Below are 13,542 nucleotides of genomic sequence, written 5' to 3'. Positions count from 1 at the left end.
GTTATCACAATAATTTTCTTGCCCATACTGATCGATCAGGCTTCAACAGTAACTTTTACAACCACTGAGGTTGGTAATCTCTTGGGTGCAAGCTTTTATCTTCACTATTTGAATGCACTTTGCCCAAACTTCATCTGTCCTTCCTAACAGCTGTTCCAGCCAATTACACAAAGTCTCTTTTTCGAAGCCACCTAACTATTATGCTTTCAATTTCTGATACTCACAGCAATTTTGATATTGTAATGTGTTTCTCGGAGAGTCGACAACTACTATACAACATTTTCAAATGTATCGGAGAAATGGTACTTGGCAACTACCCACCGCAAAGTTTTACTCATTTCTTCTAACGCATGCTGCGTATCATTGTCAAAATTCTTTGGTTCCACCAATAACATTTGCTGCTTTCTATTCTCATCCATATGGCCGTATGTTTCGAAGAAACCTTGATGATTACTTTCGGCAGTAATCGTTCTGTTTTGTGTTAGGTAGCGTTCTGGCTCGGCGAGGTGTCTGGAGAATAACTTTACTAGTTAAGCTTGCTCATTAAGTTCTTCAGTTGAACAGTCTTCTTCCAATCAACTCGTTTCCAGAGTCTGTCGGGAGTTCTGTTCTCCATCGGTACCTTGTGCTTTGGTCCATCGAATTGAAGATTCGTTGATGTTCGAGTCACTTTAGTGTTGTGCTAATTGGTGGTCCTAATGTTGTGGCTGCCCACGAATCTCAGCAAAAACTGAACATCGCGGCCTTCGGCGCTTCACTCGGTTCCAACTGACTAACATTCTCGTCGAAACCATTAGTTGCCCATTTGTATTAAAAGACTGTAATTTTAGTTTTGATTGAAGTTAAGAATACCCTAAGTGATAAACTATGTTCAATCTCCTGCTAAAGTTTCTGAGGCTCCAGCCAAATGACAGCATTGTTGCTAATTTCTTGTAGGAATGCTCCAAAAATTTAGAATCTCTCAAATTTTAATGTCTATAAAAGCTTAGATGTAAAGACTAATGTTTATGAAGAATCAAGTTAGAATTCAATCTGACAGCAAACTCCTCTTTGTATCACTTTCTAATGGTTCTAAATACAATATGGGTTCACTAATCAAACAAATCGTTAAGGTAAATAATCGGTTAAATATCATTTATAACATCATCGTTACCTTTTTCCCATTGGTTAATCAGGTAAAATGATTTAAGTCATTATTTGCATAATAGATGTCAAATTTACTTAATGTCAAATACTGCGTTATATTTTCTGTTGACACAAGTAATGTTGATACATACGTTATTCAAAACATCTCAATTTTTTGGCTCTTGAACATCAAAAAACACCTAAAGGATCCTCGAATTAGTAACTTAAGAAACTTAACAAAACATAACAAAATAACAAAAAAATGCATTCTTTGCACCATATAAATGGTAGTAGCCACGCTTCTGGCAATCATGCAATATCTTTTGTTGAGTCCATCGATAGCTTACTCTAGCCGTTTGCCAAAACCTTGGTGTGTTCAGGGTTTACCTTCCAAAAAACGGGTTGATGGAGGAGTTTTACACATTTTCATCTGATACACATTGTAATTTTTTTTCGGTTTTGACCTTTTTCGAGTGTTGGCAAAGTTTCAGGTTTTAGAGTTCTGCTTTCATTTCTATTTTTCTGCTGGCTCATGCTTTTGTTCAATAGTGGGCCAACAATTAACATGCAATTTTTAGCCTAATTAATGATATTATCTAACTATTGTCAGCCTAAAAAACATTCCGTTTTGAACCTGTTGCCTTGGCATTATGAGCAAGTTTTTAATGTAAATATGGTTTTTCGGTACTGCTTTTAAGGTATTTTTGAAAAAAGCAGTGTCAGTACTGAAATACTCTGGGTCCGACAAAAACACTCAAAATTCGTCAAATGTAAAAGATTTGAATAACCTTTATTTGTGTTGAAAGTATAATGTTAATTGTTTAAAGTATGGAAAGATATACGTACCTCATCCACGTGCTGATTTACATCTTGGTTATTTATGAAATGAGTGAATGCAACAAGGAGCTAACACGTGCTATTTATACTAGATTTGTCCCCAACTTTTCATATTGTTATGTGTGATATGATGACCCTTGATCTTTTAGAGAAGTAAATTATCAGAGTAAATGGCTAGTTAAGATCGGATGTCATAAGAAGTCAAGGAAATTATAAATTAAAGGTGATCACCATGAATGTAAAAGTGCGGTAATTTGGGGTAATAAATATGAACTGAGTTTCGTGTTAATCGCCACAGTTGTCAACAATTATTTCTAATTTAACTATTTGATTACAAGATTTGTCTCTGCGTTCCCATTAACCGACAGGTTATGGGCCCAGAGCTTTTCTAAGTTAAGTAATCAACCCCCATCGTAAATATAAAAACGTTGTTGCTGCGCCTCTTTGCTACATAAGAGGATCGCTGAAATCACTGGGGGAGGAAGACAGAGAAGACAAGGAGAGACAAGCCTTGTAGTCAAGAAGTGGCCAAGTGAGACCAGAAGAAGCAAGAGTAAGAAGCTTGTGTAACTGGTTGGGGGACCTCAGTTGTGGAGTTGAAAGCTTGTGCGACTGGTTGGGGGACTTCAATTGTGGAGTTGAAAGCTTTTGTAAGTGGTTGGGGGACTTCATCTGTTGAGTCGAGAGCTTGTGTACCTGGTCGGGGGACTTCAATCGTGGAGTGCTAAGTGTGTATAGCTAAGCAGTGGATTCTGCTTGTGAAGAAGAGTGAGTGCAGCTGTTGTGAGGAATCAAAAAGGAGCGCGGAGGTTCAATTGTATAACAGAGCTGTCGGGGAACCAGGATTGCTTAGTATATCTGAGAACAACTCAGCTTAAACAACTGTTTCATTTTCAATTGTGTTTGCTGTGCTTCTGTAAGATACAATTTTGGTCGAAAGACACAAAAGTTGGTGGTAAAACATTTCTTAAATAGGACTAGGATTAGGGTTCGAGTACATTATCCTCGGAGGGTGTTGGTATCCTCATCGTGATTAATCGCGGCAGAAAAACCCTGGCTCAATGTCAATGTCCTGCTTTCGATTTTGTCAAGGATATTACAGAACTCGAACAGAACACCAACTTCTAGATTAATTTAGTCGACCAAACTCTTTTTGCTTAGTGTTTTTTTTTCTTACAAGTGCTACCATATTACAACAAGTACTAACCTGGTGCTATAAAGCATTTTTTTGATACACAAACATAACGACTCACCGCTTCGTCGCCCTATAACACAGCCACCAACAGGCAACAGATTCAAACACGCGTAGAAAGGAAAGCAGTTTTGATCTAAGTCCGAACAAGATTTTTTTTCACAGCCCGACCCTTGTTACAAAAGAATATTTACCTAGAGCAGTACTAGCTTAGAAAAACAAAGGACATAGTTGGGGCATCATAAGTCTTTGGTTCAGTAGGGAACAATTAAAGATAAAGAGTTAATTTGAGACGAACGGAAAATAAACGAAAGTAAGACAGGCCTAACAATGAGCTCAAAATTAGAAAGATTGGTATTCAGCGGGCGTGAAGATGATTTCTTGTATTTTGCTGAACAGTTTGAGGCTCGTATGCACTCTTTAAAACTTGGTAAAGTTCTTAGTGGAGAAGCCACCTATCTAGATTATGTGCAAGCTGTTAGAAATAATTCTTCGGAGGAGCAACGTAGGCAAGCTATAGAAAAGGGGAGGGAAGAATTAGAAGAGAAAAAGAAGACATTGTGGTACGAGTTGGTTCAGGCTTTAGACAAAACATCAGTTCTTTTTCTTAGACCACATAAGGGTGATGGCACCAGAGCTTGGGATGTACTGTGTAAACGCTTCAAAAGTTTTGAGAGACCCCAGCTACACAAATTGATAGCGCAATTAACTAGCCTTAGGAAGACTTCAAGTGAGAGTATAGTAGATTATCTCACCAGAGCAGATGATATGCAATACAACTTAACACTAGTGAATGAAGGAATTAGTGAAAAAATGTTTGTCTCAATAATTCTAAAAGGGCTCCCGAAGGAATATGAAAATTTCGCAACACTCGTGAAATACAGCAAAGACGAGAAAACTCTAGAGGAAATAAAACGAGACCTGATAAACTTCGATAATGAAAATGTAAAAACCAAAACAGAGAGCGTATTCTTTAATAAGGAACGGAAATGTTTCAAATGCCAGAAAATGGGACATATCGCAAAAGAATGTAGGTTTAAGAAAACGATTCCTGAACAAACCAAAGCTTCTCAAATGAAATGTTTTAAGTGTGGTGAGCACGGACATATAGCTAAATTTTGTAGAAAACAACAGAAATATGAGAAAAGGTTTGTAAGTCAAAGCAGGAGAACCAACCAGAGGGGCACGCAAAATTTAGTTGAGGAGCAGAATTTAGAAGAAGAAGAAGAAGAAGAAGAAGAAGAAGAAGAAGAAGAAGAAGAGATCTTTTCCTTCTTTCAAACGTCGGAAAACAACCTTGCAAATGAGCTAGTTTTAGACTCAGGTGCTACCAGTCATATGATTAGAGATGAAAGTCTATTCATAGATATAGACAAGGAGTATTCTGGTACCATCACTAATGCAAACAGCAGTAAAAGTTCAATTAGTGGGAAAGGAACAGTTGAAATTAGGGTTTTGGATTCCAATGGTTTAGCGCGAAAAATAAGATTAAATAATGCGTTGCTTGTTCCCAACAACACAAGGAATCTGATATCAGTGTCAAAACTTAGAGCAACAGGCAATGAGGTCGTCTTTGGTGTGACTTTAGAAATACGAACTAAGAACGGAACAGTTTTCCCTTTCGAGGAAAGAGATAGTTTATTTATCTGGCACAACATTGATTACGGCGAGCAGTGCAATTTAGCAAATGGAGATCTCCTTAGTTTGTGGCATAAGCGTTTGGGTCATAACAATGTTGAAGACATATTTAAATTGAAAGATCACGCAGTGGGGCTAAAAGTAAACGAGCATGATTTAGCAAACTGTGAAATATGTCAGCTAAATAAATCAAAGAAACTTCCAGTACCAAGAGACTCAGGAACAAGAGCAAGTGAAGTCTTAGAAATTGTTCATACCGACATATTAGGGCCCATCCAACCGGAAGCGGTTGATGGTCATAGGTATGCAATAGGGTTCGTGGATAGTTTTAGCAGATATCAGAAACTATATTTTTTGTGGACAAGGGACGAGGCCTTTGAAAAAGTTGAACAGTTCTTTGCAGACATAGGACAACCAGGAACCTTAGTTTGTGACGGTGCAGGGGAATATGTGTCAAATGACATAAAACATTTACGTAGACGAAAAGGCGTTAGGCTTGAGTTCTCGGCACCGTATACACCACAAGAAAACGGAAAGGTTGAGAGGAATTGGGGGACAATAACCCCAATGGCTAGATGTCTTTTAGAGCAGTCAGGTTTAGAAAAAGAGTATTGGCCATATGCGCTTAACATGGCAAGTGAGATTAAAAATTTTTGTTTCCATTCAGGTATTCAGAAGACACCTTTTGAGGCAGTGTACAAGAAGAAACCTAACTTAGAATCTATCAAAATGTTTGGTTGTTCAGCTTTCGTTCATGTTGAAAAAAAATTTTCGTGGTAAGATTGATAGAACTTCTCAAAAAGGAATATTCTTAGGGTCTTCAGACAATAGTAAGACTTATCTGGTAGGTACTCCAAATGACAAAGGGGTCTTTAAGGTTAGAAAATCTCGCAATGTAACTTTCAACGAAAACGAAATATTTATTGGAGTCAAAGAAAAGAAGGAGGAGATAGTCAACAAGCATCATTCAGATGGTGATAGAGATTTAAACCCGGTAGCTTTCCTTGGTGAAATTGTTAACAACGAATTGCTACCTAAGTCTATTGATGAAGCAATTAGGGATAAAAACTGGTACGAGGCAATGAAGTTAGAATACAACTCATTAGTGGAAAATAAAGTTTGGGAACTGGTAGAGAACAAAGGAAATAAACCCATTGGTAGCCGCTGGCACTTTGCTCTCAAGTTTGGTCCTAGTGGTGAGATAACAAGGTATAAGGCAAGATTCGTAGCAAAAGGATTTAGCCAAGTTCCAGGTCGGGATTACAACGAAACCTACTCACCAACAACACGCCTCTCAACAATTCGAGTACTGATAAGCTACGCAGTATATAAAAACACCGAGTTAAAACAAATGGATATCAAAACAGCATATTTAAACGCTGACATCAAAGAAGAAATCTTTATGCAACAACCCGAAGGGTTTGAAAAGTTTGACAAGCAAGGAAATCCATTAATTTGTAAGCTGAGGAAAAGTTTATATGGATTGAAACACTCCGGTAGAAATTGGTACTTAACAATCAAAACTTTTCTCAACCAATTAGGTTTCACGCCGGCTATTCAAGATGAGTGTCTTTTCATAAAGAAAGGAGAAAATGGTATAGAAGGATTAGTGTGTCTTTGGGTAGATGATATGGTGATATTAGGATTGCAGGAAGACTTTTGTGAAAACTTTAAAAATAAAGTTAGTGCGCAATTTCAAATTAGCAGTTATGGAGATCTTAGCTGGTTCTTAAATATAAAAATTGAGCGAACACAAAACGAAGTTATGCTAAGCCAAGAAGCATATGTAGAAAAATTACTGGAGAAGTTTAACATGAGCGAATCAAAGACACTGGAAACACCTTTAGATGTTAGCCTGAAACTATCAAAATTAGATTCACCAGAAATAGGCAGCAATGAGCATAGAGAAATGCAATCATGTGATTATAGGGGCATAGTGGGATGTTTGAACTATTTGGCATTAACAAGTAGACCAGATATTGCGCACGCAGCCAATTTATTGAGTTCGTTTGTTGAAAATCCTGGAAGGCGACATTGGAATGCGGCAAAAGGGTGTTTACGTTACCTAAAAGGTACAAAATCAGAGAAGATGATTTTTAGAAAAAGTGAGAAACTGGAGTTAACAGGATTTTCAGACTCAGATTGGGCAGGCGACATAGACAATAGAAAAAGTACAAGTGGTTTTTGTTTTAAACTTAATAATAGTTCAGGTGCAATCAGTTGGGCTAGCAAGTTACAAAAGTGTGTATCTACTTCAACAGCTGAGGCTGAGCTTAACGCCGTAGTAGAGGCCAGTAAAGAAGCAGTACATTTAGTTAACCTATTACGAGAATTAGATTTAGAAATCCAGCAGCCAGTAAACGTCTTTGTAGACAACCAAGCTTGTATTGCTCTAAGTAAAAATTCGATGAATCACGGAAAGACAAAGCACTTTTCATTAAAAGTGCACTTCGTTCGGAATTTAGTCCAAAGTCGACTATTAGAGCTAAACTACTTACCTACCGATCGCATGCCGGCAGACACACTTATAAAAGCATTGGGGAGGACCAAAGTATCACTTTTTCGTGATGTCCTTCTCGGAACAAACACTTAACATGATAGGAGGAGTGTTGAAAGTATAATGTTAATTGTTTAAAGTATGGAAAGATATACGTACCTCATCCACGTGCTGATTTACATCTTGGTTATTTATGAAATGAGTGAATGCAACAAGGAGCTAACACGTGCTATTTATACTAGATTTGTCCCCAACTTTTCATATTGTTATGTGTGATATGATGACCCTTGATCTTTTAGAGAAGTAAATTATCAGAGTAAATGGCTAGTTAAGATCGGATGTCATAAGAAGTCAAGGAAGTTATAAATTAAAGGTGATCACCATGAATGTAAAAGTGCGGTAATTTGGGGTAATAAATATGAACTGAATTTCGTGTTAATCGCCACAGTTGTCAACAATTATTTCTAATTTAACTATTTGATTACAAGATTTGTCTCTGCGTTCCCATTAACCGACAATTTGCAGAAAATGAGTTCCTTTTTTTCTGGCTGTTGTGTTAAGTTTTCAAATCATTCAGAGATGTTTAATGAAGTGAATATGCAAAAAGTTTCAGCAGCTCAAAACTTTTCTGCAGCTGTTCCTCGATGCGGTTCTCAATATTTGGAATTTTTTGTCCGCCTAGTCATCAGAGCCAACCACCAAACCGTCCTCCAAAGTTTTTCTCCATTCACCTTTCGCCGTTTTGTCAACTGAGTATGAAATTGTGTGGGTGAAAAAAAACCGGCGTATAGAGTCCCCTGAGTCTCCAACAGTGTATAATAAAAACAAGAACAAGAGAATACATAAAACAATTTTTAGCGTCTGAACACAAAGGTTTTTGTTTAAAAATCAATTGAGGAGCGTTCAGTTTTTGCCTTCCGCGAAAAACTTCTGTAATTGACTTTGTGTGATTATTTTGTTCCACTCTGAAAAAAAGGCTGTCTCTATGATTTGTTTAATGTTCATTCTTGGTTCAATTACGGTCAACATTTGGTTATTTACGTTTATTTTGTTTTAAAACATCATCAAATATTGTTCAATTGGAAAACTGGCCATTTTAATAAACTTTTAAGCAATTCGACTCTGCAAACAAAATTTGAACGGAAATTGTAGAAACAATAATTCTTTTAGACCACCAGTACACTTTTGTTGGAGTTGGGGACACAGATGAAAATGAACAACATTCAACCACGCTAAAGGTAATTGTTTTGAAAAAGAAGATTGACCGGCAGACCAACCTGTTACAAAGCAAGAAAAAGTAAAAGAAATTAATAAAAAAAACAAAACTTAAAACAAGAATAAGAGGAATCAACTGATAAATGTTTTATGATTACCCGGGTTGAGGATTTTGTCGAAAAAAATAATCCTAAAGTGTGCGGTGAATAGCTGTGAAGAAAATATATATTTTTTTCAAGGCAAAGCGACCGAATCTTTCAGTGATGAATGCGTTGAAACGCGATGAAGGCGATGAAAGACGACTCAGGTTTGAACTCCTGCCTTTGAGCCCTTTTATCTTCAACTGCAGTATCTATCACTTGCTTCTTTCATGTTTCTTATCATTTTGAACTCAGATTCACCCAACATTATGGAAAACATATGAGTTGAAGGCTTGTAAGATTCGCTGTTTCTAGCTGTAAATTTTTGTAAGATTAACAATTTTTAGCGGTGTTTTTAGACGGTTAAAAACTAGTTCACAGCTATCAACAAGAATCTGCAAAAATAAAATTTTCACGGCAAATCTTTCAGATATTCACGGCAAAAAATAGTGATTTTTAACGTTTCATTGACAGCTATGATGTGAGGATTTTTTAGCGATGAGTTCTTCGTTTTCATTATATTCCATGTATTTAGCGTCAAAAAATACAGGGAACTTTCAGCGCATTCACTGCAACTCAAATCAGCCAAGTACAGCTAACGTTTACAAACAATGAGTTTGGGCAAATATATTATTTTTCAGGCTATGATTCTAACTGAAGTCGATTGCAAACTGACCGACATGACGTGGTTAAAGTGGCTAGTACATTACAGAGGGCCTAAAGAAAACCTCATGTGTTTCGACGCTTCCAAACAATGCAGCTATAAAGGTAGACAACTTACACGTAACTGTATTTCTTAAACCTTTATTTTTTAAGGTTAGATTGAATTGTCACTGAAGAACTTTTTCTGGTTTAATATGGACAAATTGCATGAATTTTATCGTTAGTTTTGCTATGTTATTTGCTATTTCATTAAATCTTTCTATGTTATAAAATTTTTTTACTATGAACAAAAAAGGATAGTTTCAATTAAAGAAAAACATTATCTGAAAAAGAAGCCGACAGAAAAGCTTTTATGGATTTGAGATTAACGATGATTTCAAAAACTTCTCCTCTCAAAATGTCAACATTTTTTCTGAATTCGTCAAATACGCCTCATTATAAAAGTTCAAAAATTGAGCATTGAAACACTCATACTGGTATCTTAAACGAAAGGACCATAGAGCCATTTATGTGAAAAAATTGCAGCAAAAACTTTTAATTTGTTGCGTAAAACTGTTTTGGTTTTCCTATTGAAAAACTTGTGAAAAACAGAACTTGGAAAGTCAGACAGTGGAAAACATATGAAGGCTGGCACGGTTCAAAAAAAGGAACAAATCTTCTCACAATGCAACCTGACAGCAAAAGTTCCGCCATGCCATAAAATGAGGTTGCAGCAACTATAAAATCAAAACTCTTCGGAGTTAGGTACGCCACATTTATTACAGGAATACCAATATTACCTCTTTTTAAAAAAAAAGCAACAAAAAAGTTTTAATAGCAGATGGAAGTACCTAATAACTCATATTTTTGCAGTAAACACTTATTTAAACATCTTTAATGAAAACTTTTTAAGAGAGTTGTTGCATCGATTTAAAATAAGCCATAAAAGAACAATCAGTATCTTTAGCCATTGTTAGAAGGTTGAGAGAGAACAACCTAATGTAAATTGTGCATAAGATAAACTTGACATAGCTTGACAAGAAGCTCTATTTGTTCAACGTATACTTGGCTAGAGAAATTAAGCATTGAGGAACAAGAAAGAGCGTGAGAACGGGTTGTATGATATGCCCAAGTTTGAGAGCTTAAGATAATTTGGTGTAAATGCGTAGCACACTAGGCTTGCAAATAAGAGTTTCATAAGTTTAACCTTTTAATTTTTCCTTTTAACTTGAACAAGCCATCGAAATTTAAAATTTTGAAAAACCTGAGAATTTGATTTACATCGCACTTCAAAAGTAATCTTAGTATTACTGTGTGCTTCTCGAAAGCCGTTCAAAATTACGGACAAAATCAGCCGCTGTAGCCTTAGAAAACTGAAATTCAACGATAATGTTCTGATTCTCTATCTTGGCAATCAAACAGAAGAAAACAAAAAGGGTCGATTCATGATTAAAAAAGACTGGTCAATTGCGCATTTGTACAAAAAAAAAATATCTGCAGCTTTAAAATGGGACAAACGCTTCTTTATTTCACACTTGAAAAACTGTTCTGGCGTTATCTCTTTTATTTCCTAGAATATATGATTGCAAATTTCATTTAGACGACAAGGCTGTCAAATTTCTCCATAAAAATATTATTTAAAAAAAAACAAAGTTCTTTGAATGCAGATTGAGCAAAATGACAAACGTTGCGGTAATAATCATTCTGGAACAAGTTTAAAAATGACAAGACTGGGTAAATCAGGTCCTTACACAATTCAAAAATGGACAAAGGCAGAAGTGCATCCAGCTTTGATATAAATACAAGTCTTTGTTTATCAGTTGTAAACATAATTACCCTAGCCAAAACATAATTGATAATTTACAAATAACACACATTAACGCTCAACAAAAAATGGGATCTATTCTGTTTCGCCCCCTCCCCCTCCAGTGTTTTTACGCCCCCAGATAAAATTTATATGTTGTTATATACCACGTTAATGTGTAAAAAAAAATAGCACGTGCGCATGGGGGAGGGGCGTAAAAAACATGAGCCCACTAAGCTGTGGGGAGGGGGGGGGGGGGGGGGTCAAAACAGAATAGATCCAAAAAATGTTTCATTGGTGGGATTTGCTCAATACAAAAACTGATTCTAAAGAAACAAAAAGTACTCAGTCAACAAAGCGATACCCAAAGTGAGGTGGAAGAAATATGTCTCCACGATTAATGTCTGGGACTGGCTATCCTCCCAGACGCCAAATACGCGGTCTGATTACACTTTTGGTCCCCAGAACATGGTCGGGACCACCCTTCTTGTCACCCGGTGTTCAGTCAAGATACTAATTGTTCCACTCTTTTAGGAGATCGAGGCAGTCCAGTTACACTTCACAGTACATCTTCTGACCAATCTTGTCTTGCCGGCATTTCAATTCATCATAACTTGAAATGCTTTCAGCCTGAGGGAAAATTTGTCAGTGGAAAAATACAGTATTATCAGGGCAAAACTTTCAATGGCAAAATTGAGGAAGATGCCGATGACCAAAATTACCCCATTGAAATCAAGGGAAACAGATTGGTTAAAAAAAAGGTACCGCCACCTAAACAAAAGGACGAACTTTCGGTGGAAAGACCAATGTTTAAACCGGAAATGCTTCCGAAATTGCCCACTGTTCAGAGAAGGTCAATATGAACACAGAAACAATGAGCGTGTGATGGCGGGTAACACTTCACCGTACTCCCTCTTGAACAAAACATTAATATAATTATCAAATGTATTATTCAAGACAAGACATGCAAAAAAACCAGAAAAATGAGGGTTAATAGAGTTTAGGGGTCTCACAGCAACTAAAGGGCAGTTTTTAATCGTCTTCCCGAGCATAAAGAGTTTGTTGAAAATGAAGACAAGTTAGAATCTTGCTTAAGTACTGCTTATGTCTTACGCATTCATTTGAGTGATGACAATAGTGATCATTGCAATTTTGCTTTTAACTGTCCCAAACTCATTAAAGCAGCAATTTCCTGCGCACAATAAAGAATTGAGTCCGCGCTGGCATGCAGACAAGCATTTAATCAAACGCAGCATGAAATCATGAAGCTTGAACAGATTCTCTAGCCGAGTTGAGATTACGCGACTTTCAAACTAAAAAATTTGTCGGTTTTTTTCGGTTTTGCTCAGCAAAAACTGATCAAAACCCTCACGTTTTTTTTCGTCAGTTTGATTGTTTGCCTTTGATTTGAAATATAGGAAAACACTGTTTTTGTCATTTACATTTTTAATTTTGAAGGGTATTCAATGTGTGATAGATTGTATCTCTTTCACAATTTTTCACACAAAAAGAAAATTTTAAAACCTGGTATAGGCTAGTAAATTGTTTGCCATGGAAGAACAAAAAAACTTGACTTTATATAAAACACAAAAGCTTTACAATAACTATCAGAGTGGTCTAAATATGATTGAAACTGGAAAAAACGAAGAACAATTTCAAATCCATCCCCTAACTTTAGAGTAGGCCTGTGAAATTATGTTTGAAACAAGGCGGCTCGTTAATGTGCGATCGCACATGATGTTCCGACCCGATCTCATCTACATTTTTGCTTAAATTGTCAACCAAATGAAGAGATAACAAAAATAGGTGTTTGAGTTTAAAGCAATCGTTGAACAACTTATCTACTAATTGAATTACATAATGCCATGCCTCATTACAGCGCCAACGTGATCTGACATTAAAGTGACTAAGAGACAAAAACAAAAAAAAAACAAAAATAGCACAAACAAAAAATTCACGGAATAAACTGAATATCTAAATTTAAAAGCACCTAGTAACAACGTCAAAGTGCAGTCAGGTAAAACCTTAACTACACAAGTTTACTTTTTTCTAACGATACAGCAGATGGAAAATTTTCTTAATCAGAGTGGGTAACAAGTCGACAAAAAGAACGAACAGTGAGGCGAAACTTAAAAATTAATCAATATTTCTTACATCAAGAAATTTCAAAAATCTTAAAAATCATTAGCTTTTAACCAAATAATCCCTAATAAAATACTAAAAACTCATTACAAAATCAAAAGGGCCTGTCTTTGGTTAGACTTAGCCATAGAAGCGAACTAAAGAGAAACTCAAAAAATTACAAAGAATTTCCGAAAACACAAACTATTGCTACCATTAAGTCATTAGCTATGATCTAAATATTATGTATTTTTAATTCAATTGTTCGATTCTAGTAATTCAGCTGAAGGATTTAAACTGAGAGATTAATTAAGTTTACTTGCGCCTCATT

General features: G+C 36.1%; 1 protein-coding gene across 1 annotated transcript in view; it reads left to right on the top strand.

Moving 5' to 3' along the window:
- LOC142346294 (clotting factor G beta subunit-like) overlaps positions 1-11,979 on the top strand; it is a 77,554-nt gene extending 65,575 nt beyond the window's left edge. Inside the window, exons 5-7 of the mRNA XM_075398809.1 lie at positions 8,460-8,527; positions 9,286-9,412; positions 11,625-11,979. Of these exons, the coding sequence (XP_075254924.1) occupies positions 8,460-8,527; positions 9,286-9,412; positions 11,625-11,953 (524 nt within the window). The 3' untranslated portion in view covers positions 11,954-11,979. The remainder of the gene's footprint in view (positions 1-8,459; positions 8,528-9,285; positions 9,413-11,624) is intronic.
- The last annotated feature ends 1,563 nt before the right edge of the window (positions 11,980-13,542 follow it).

Source organism: Convolutriloba macropyga, chromosome 9 (assembly GCF_964194025.1).
Source record: "Convolutriloba macropyga chromosome 9, txConMacr16.3, whole genome shotgun sequence".
Taxonomy (NCBI): Eukaryota; Metazoa; Xenacoelomorpha; order Acoela; family Convolutidae; genus Convolutriloba; species Convolutriloba macropyga.
The sequence above is the reverse complement of the archived record's forward strand: the minus strand, read 5'-3'. Positions and strand labels throughout refer to the sequence as shown.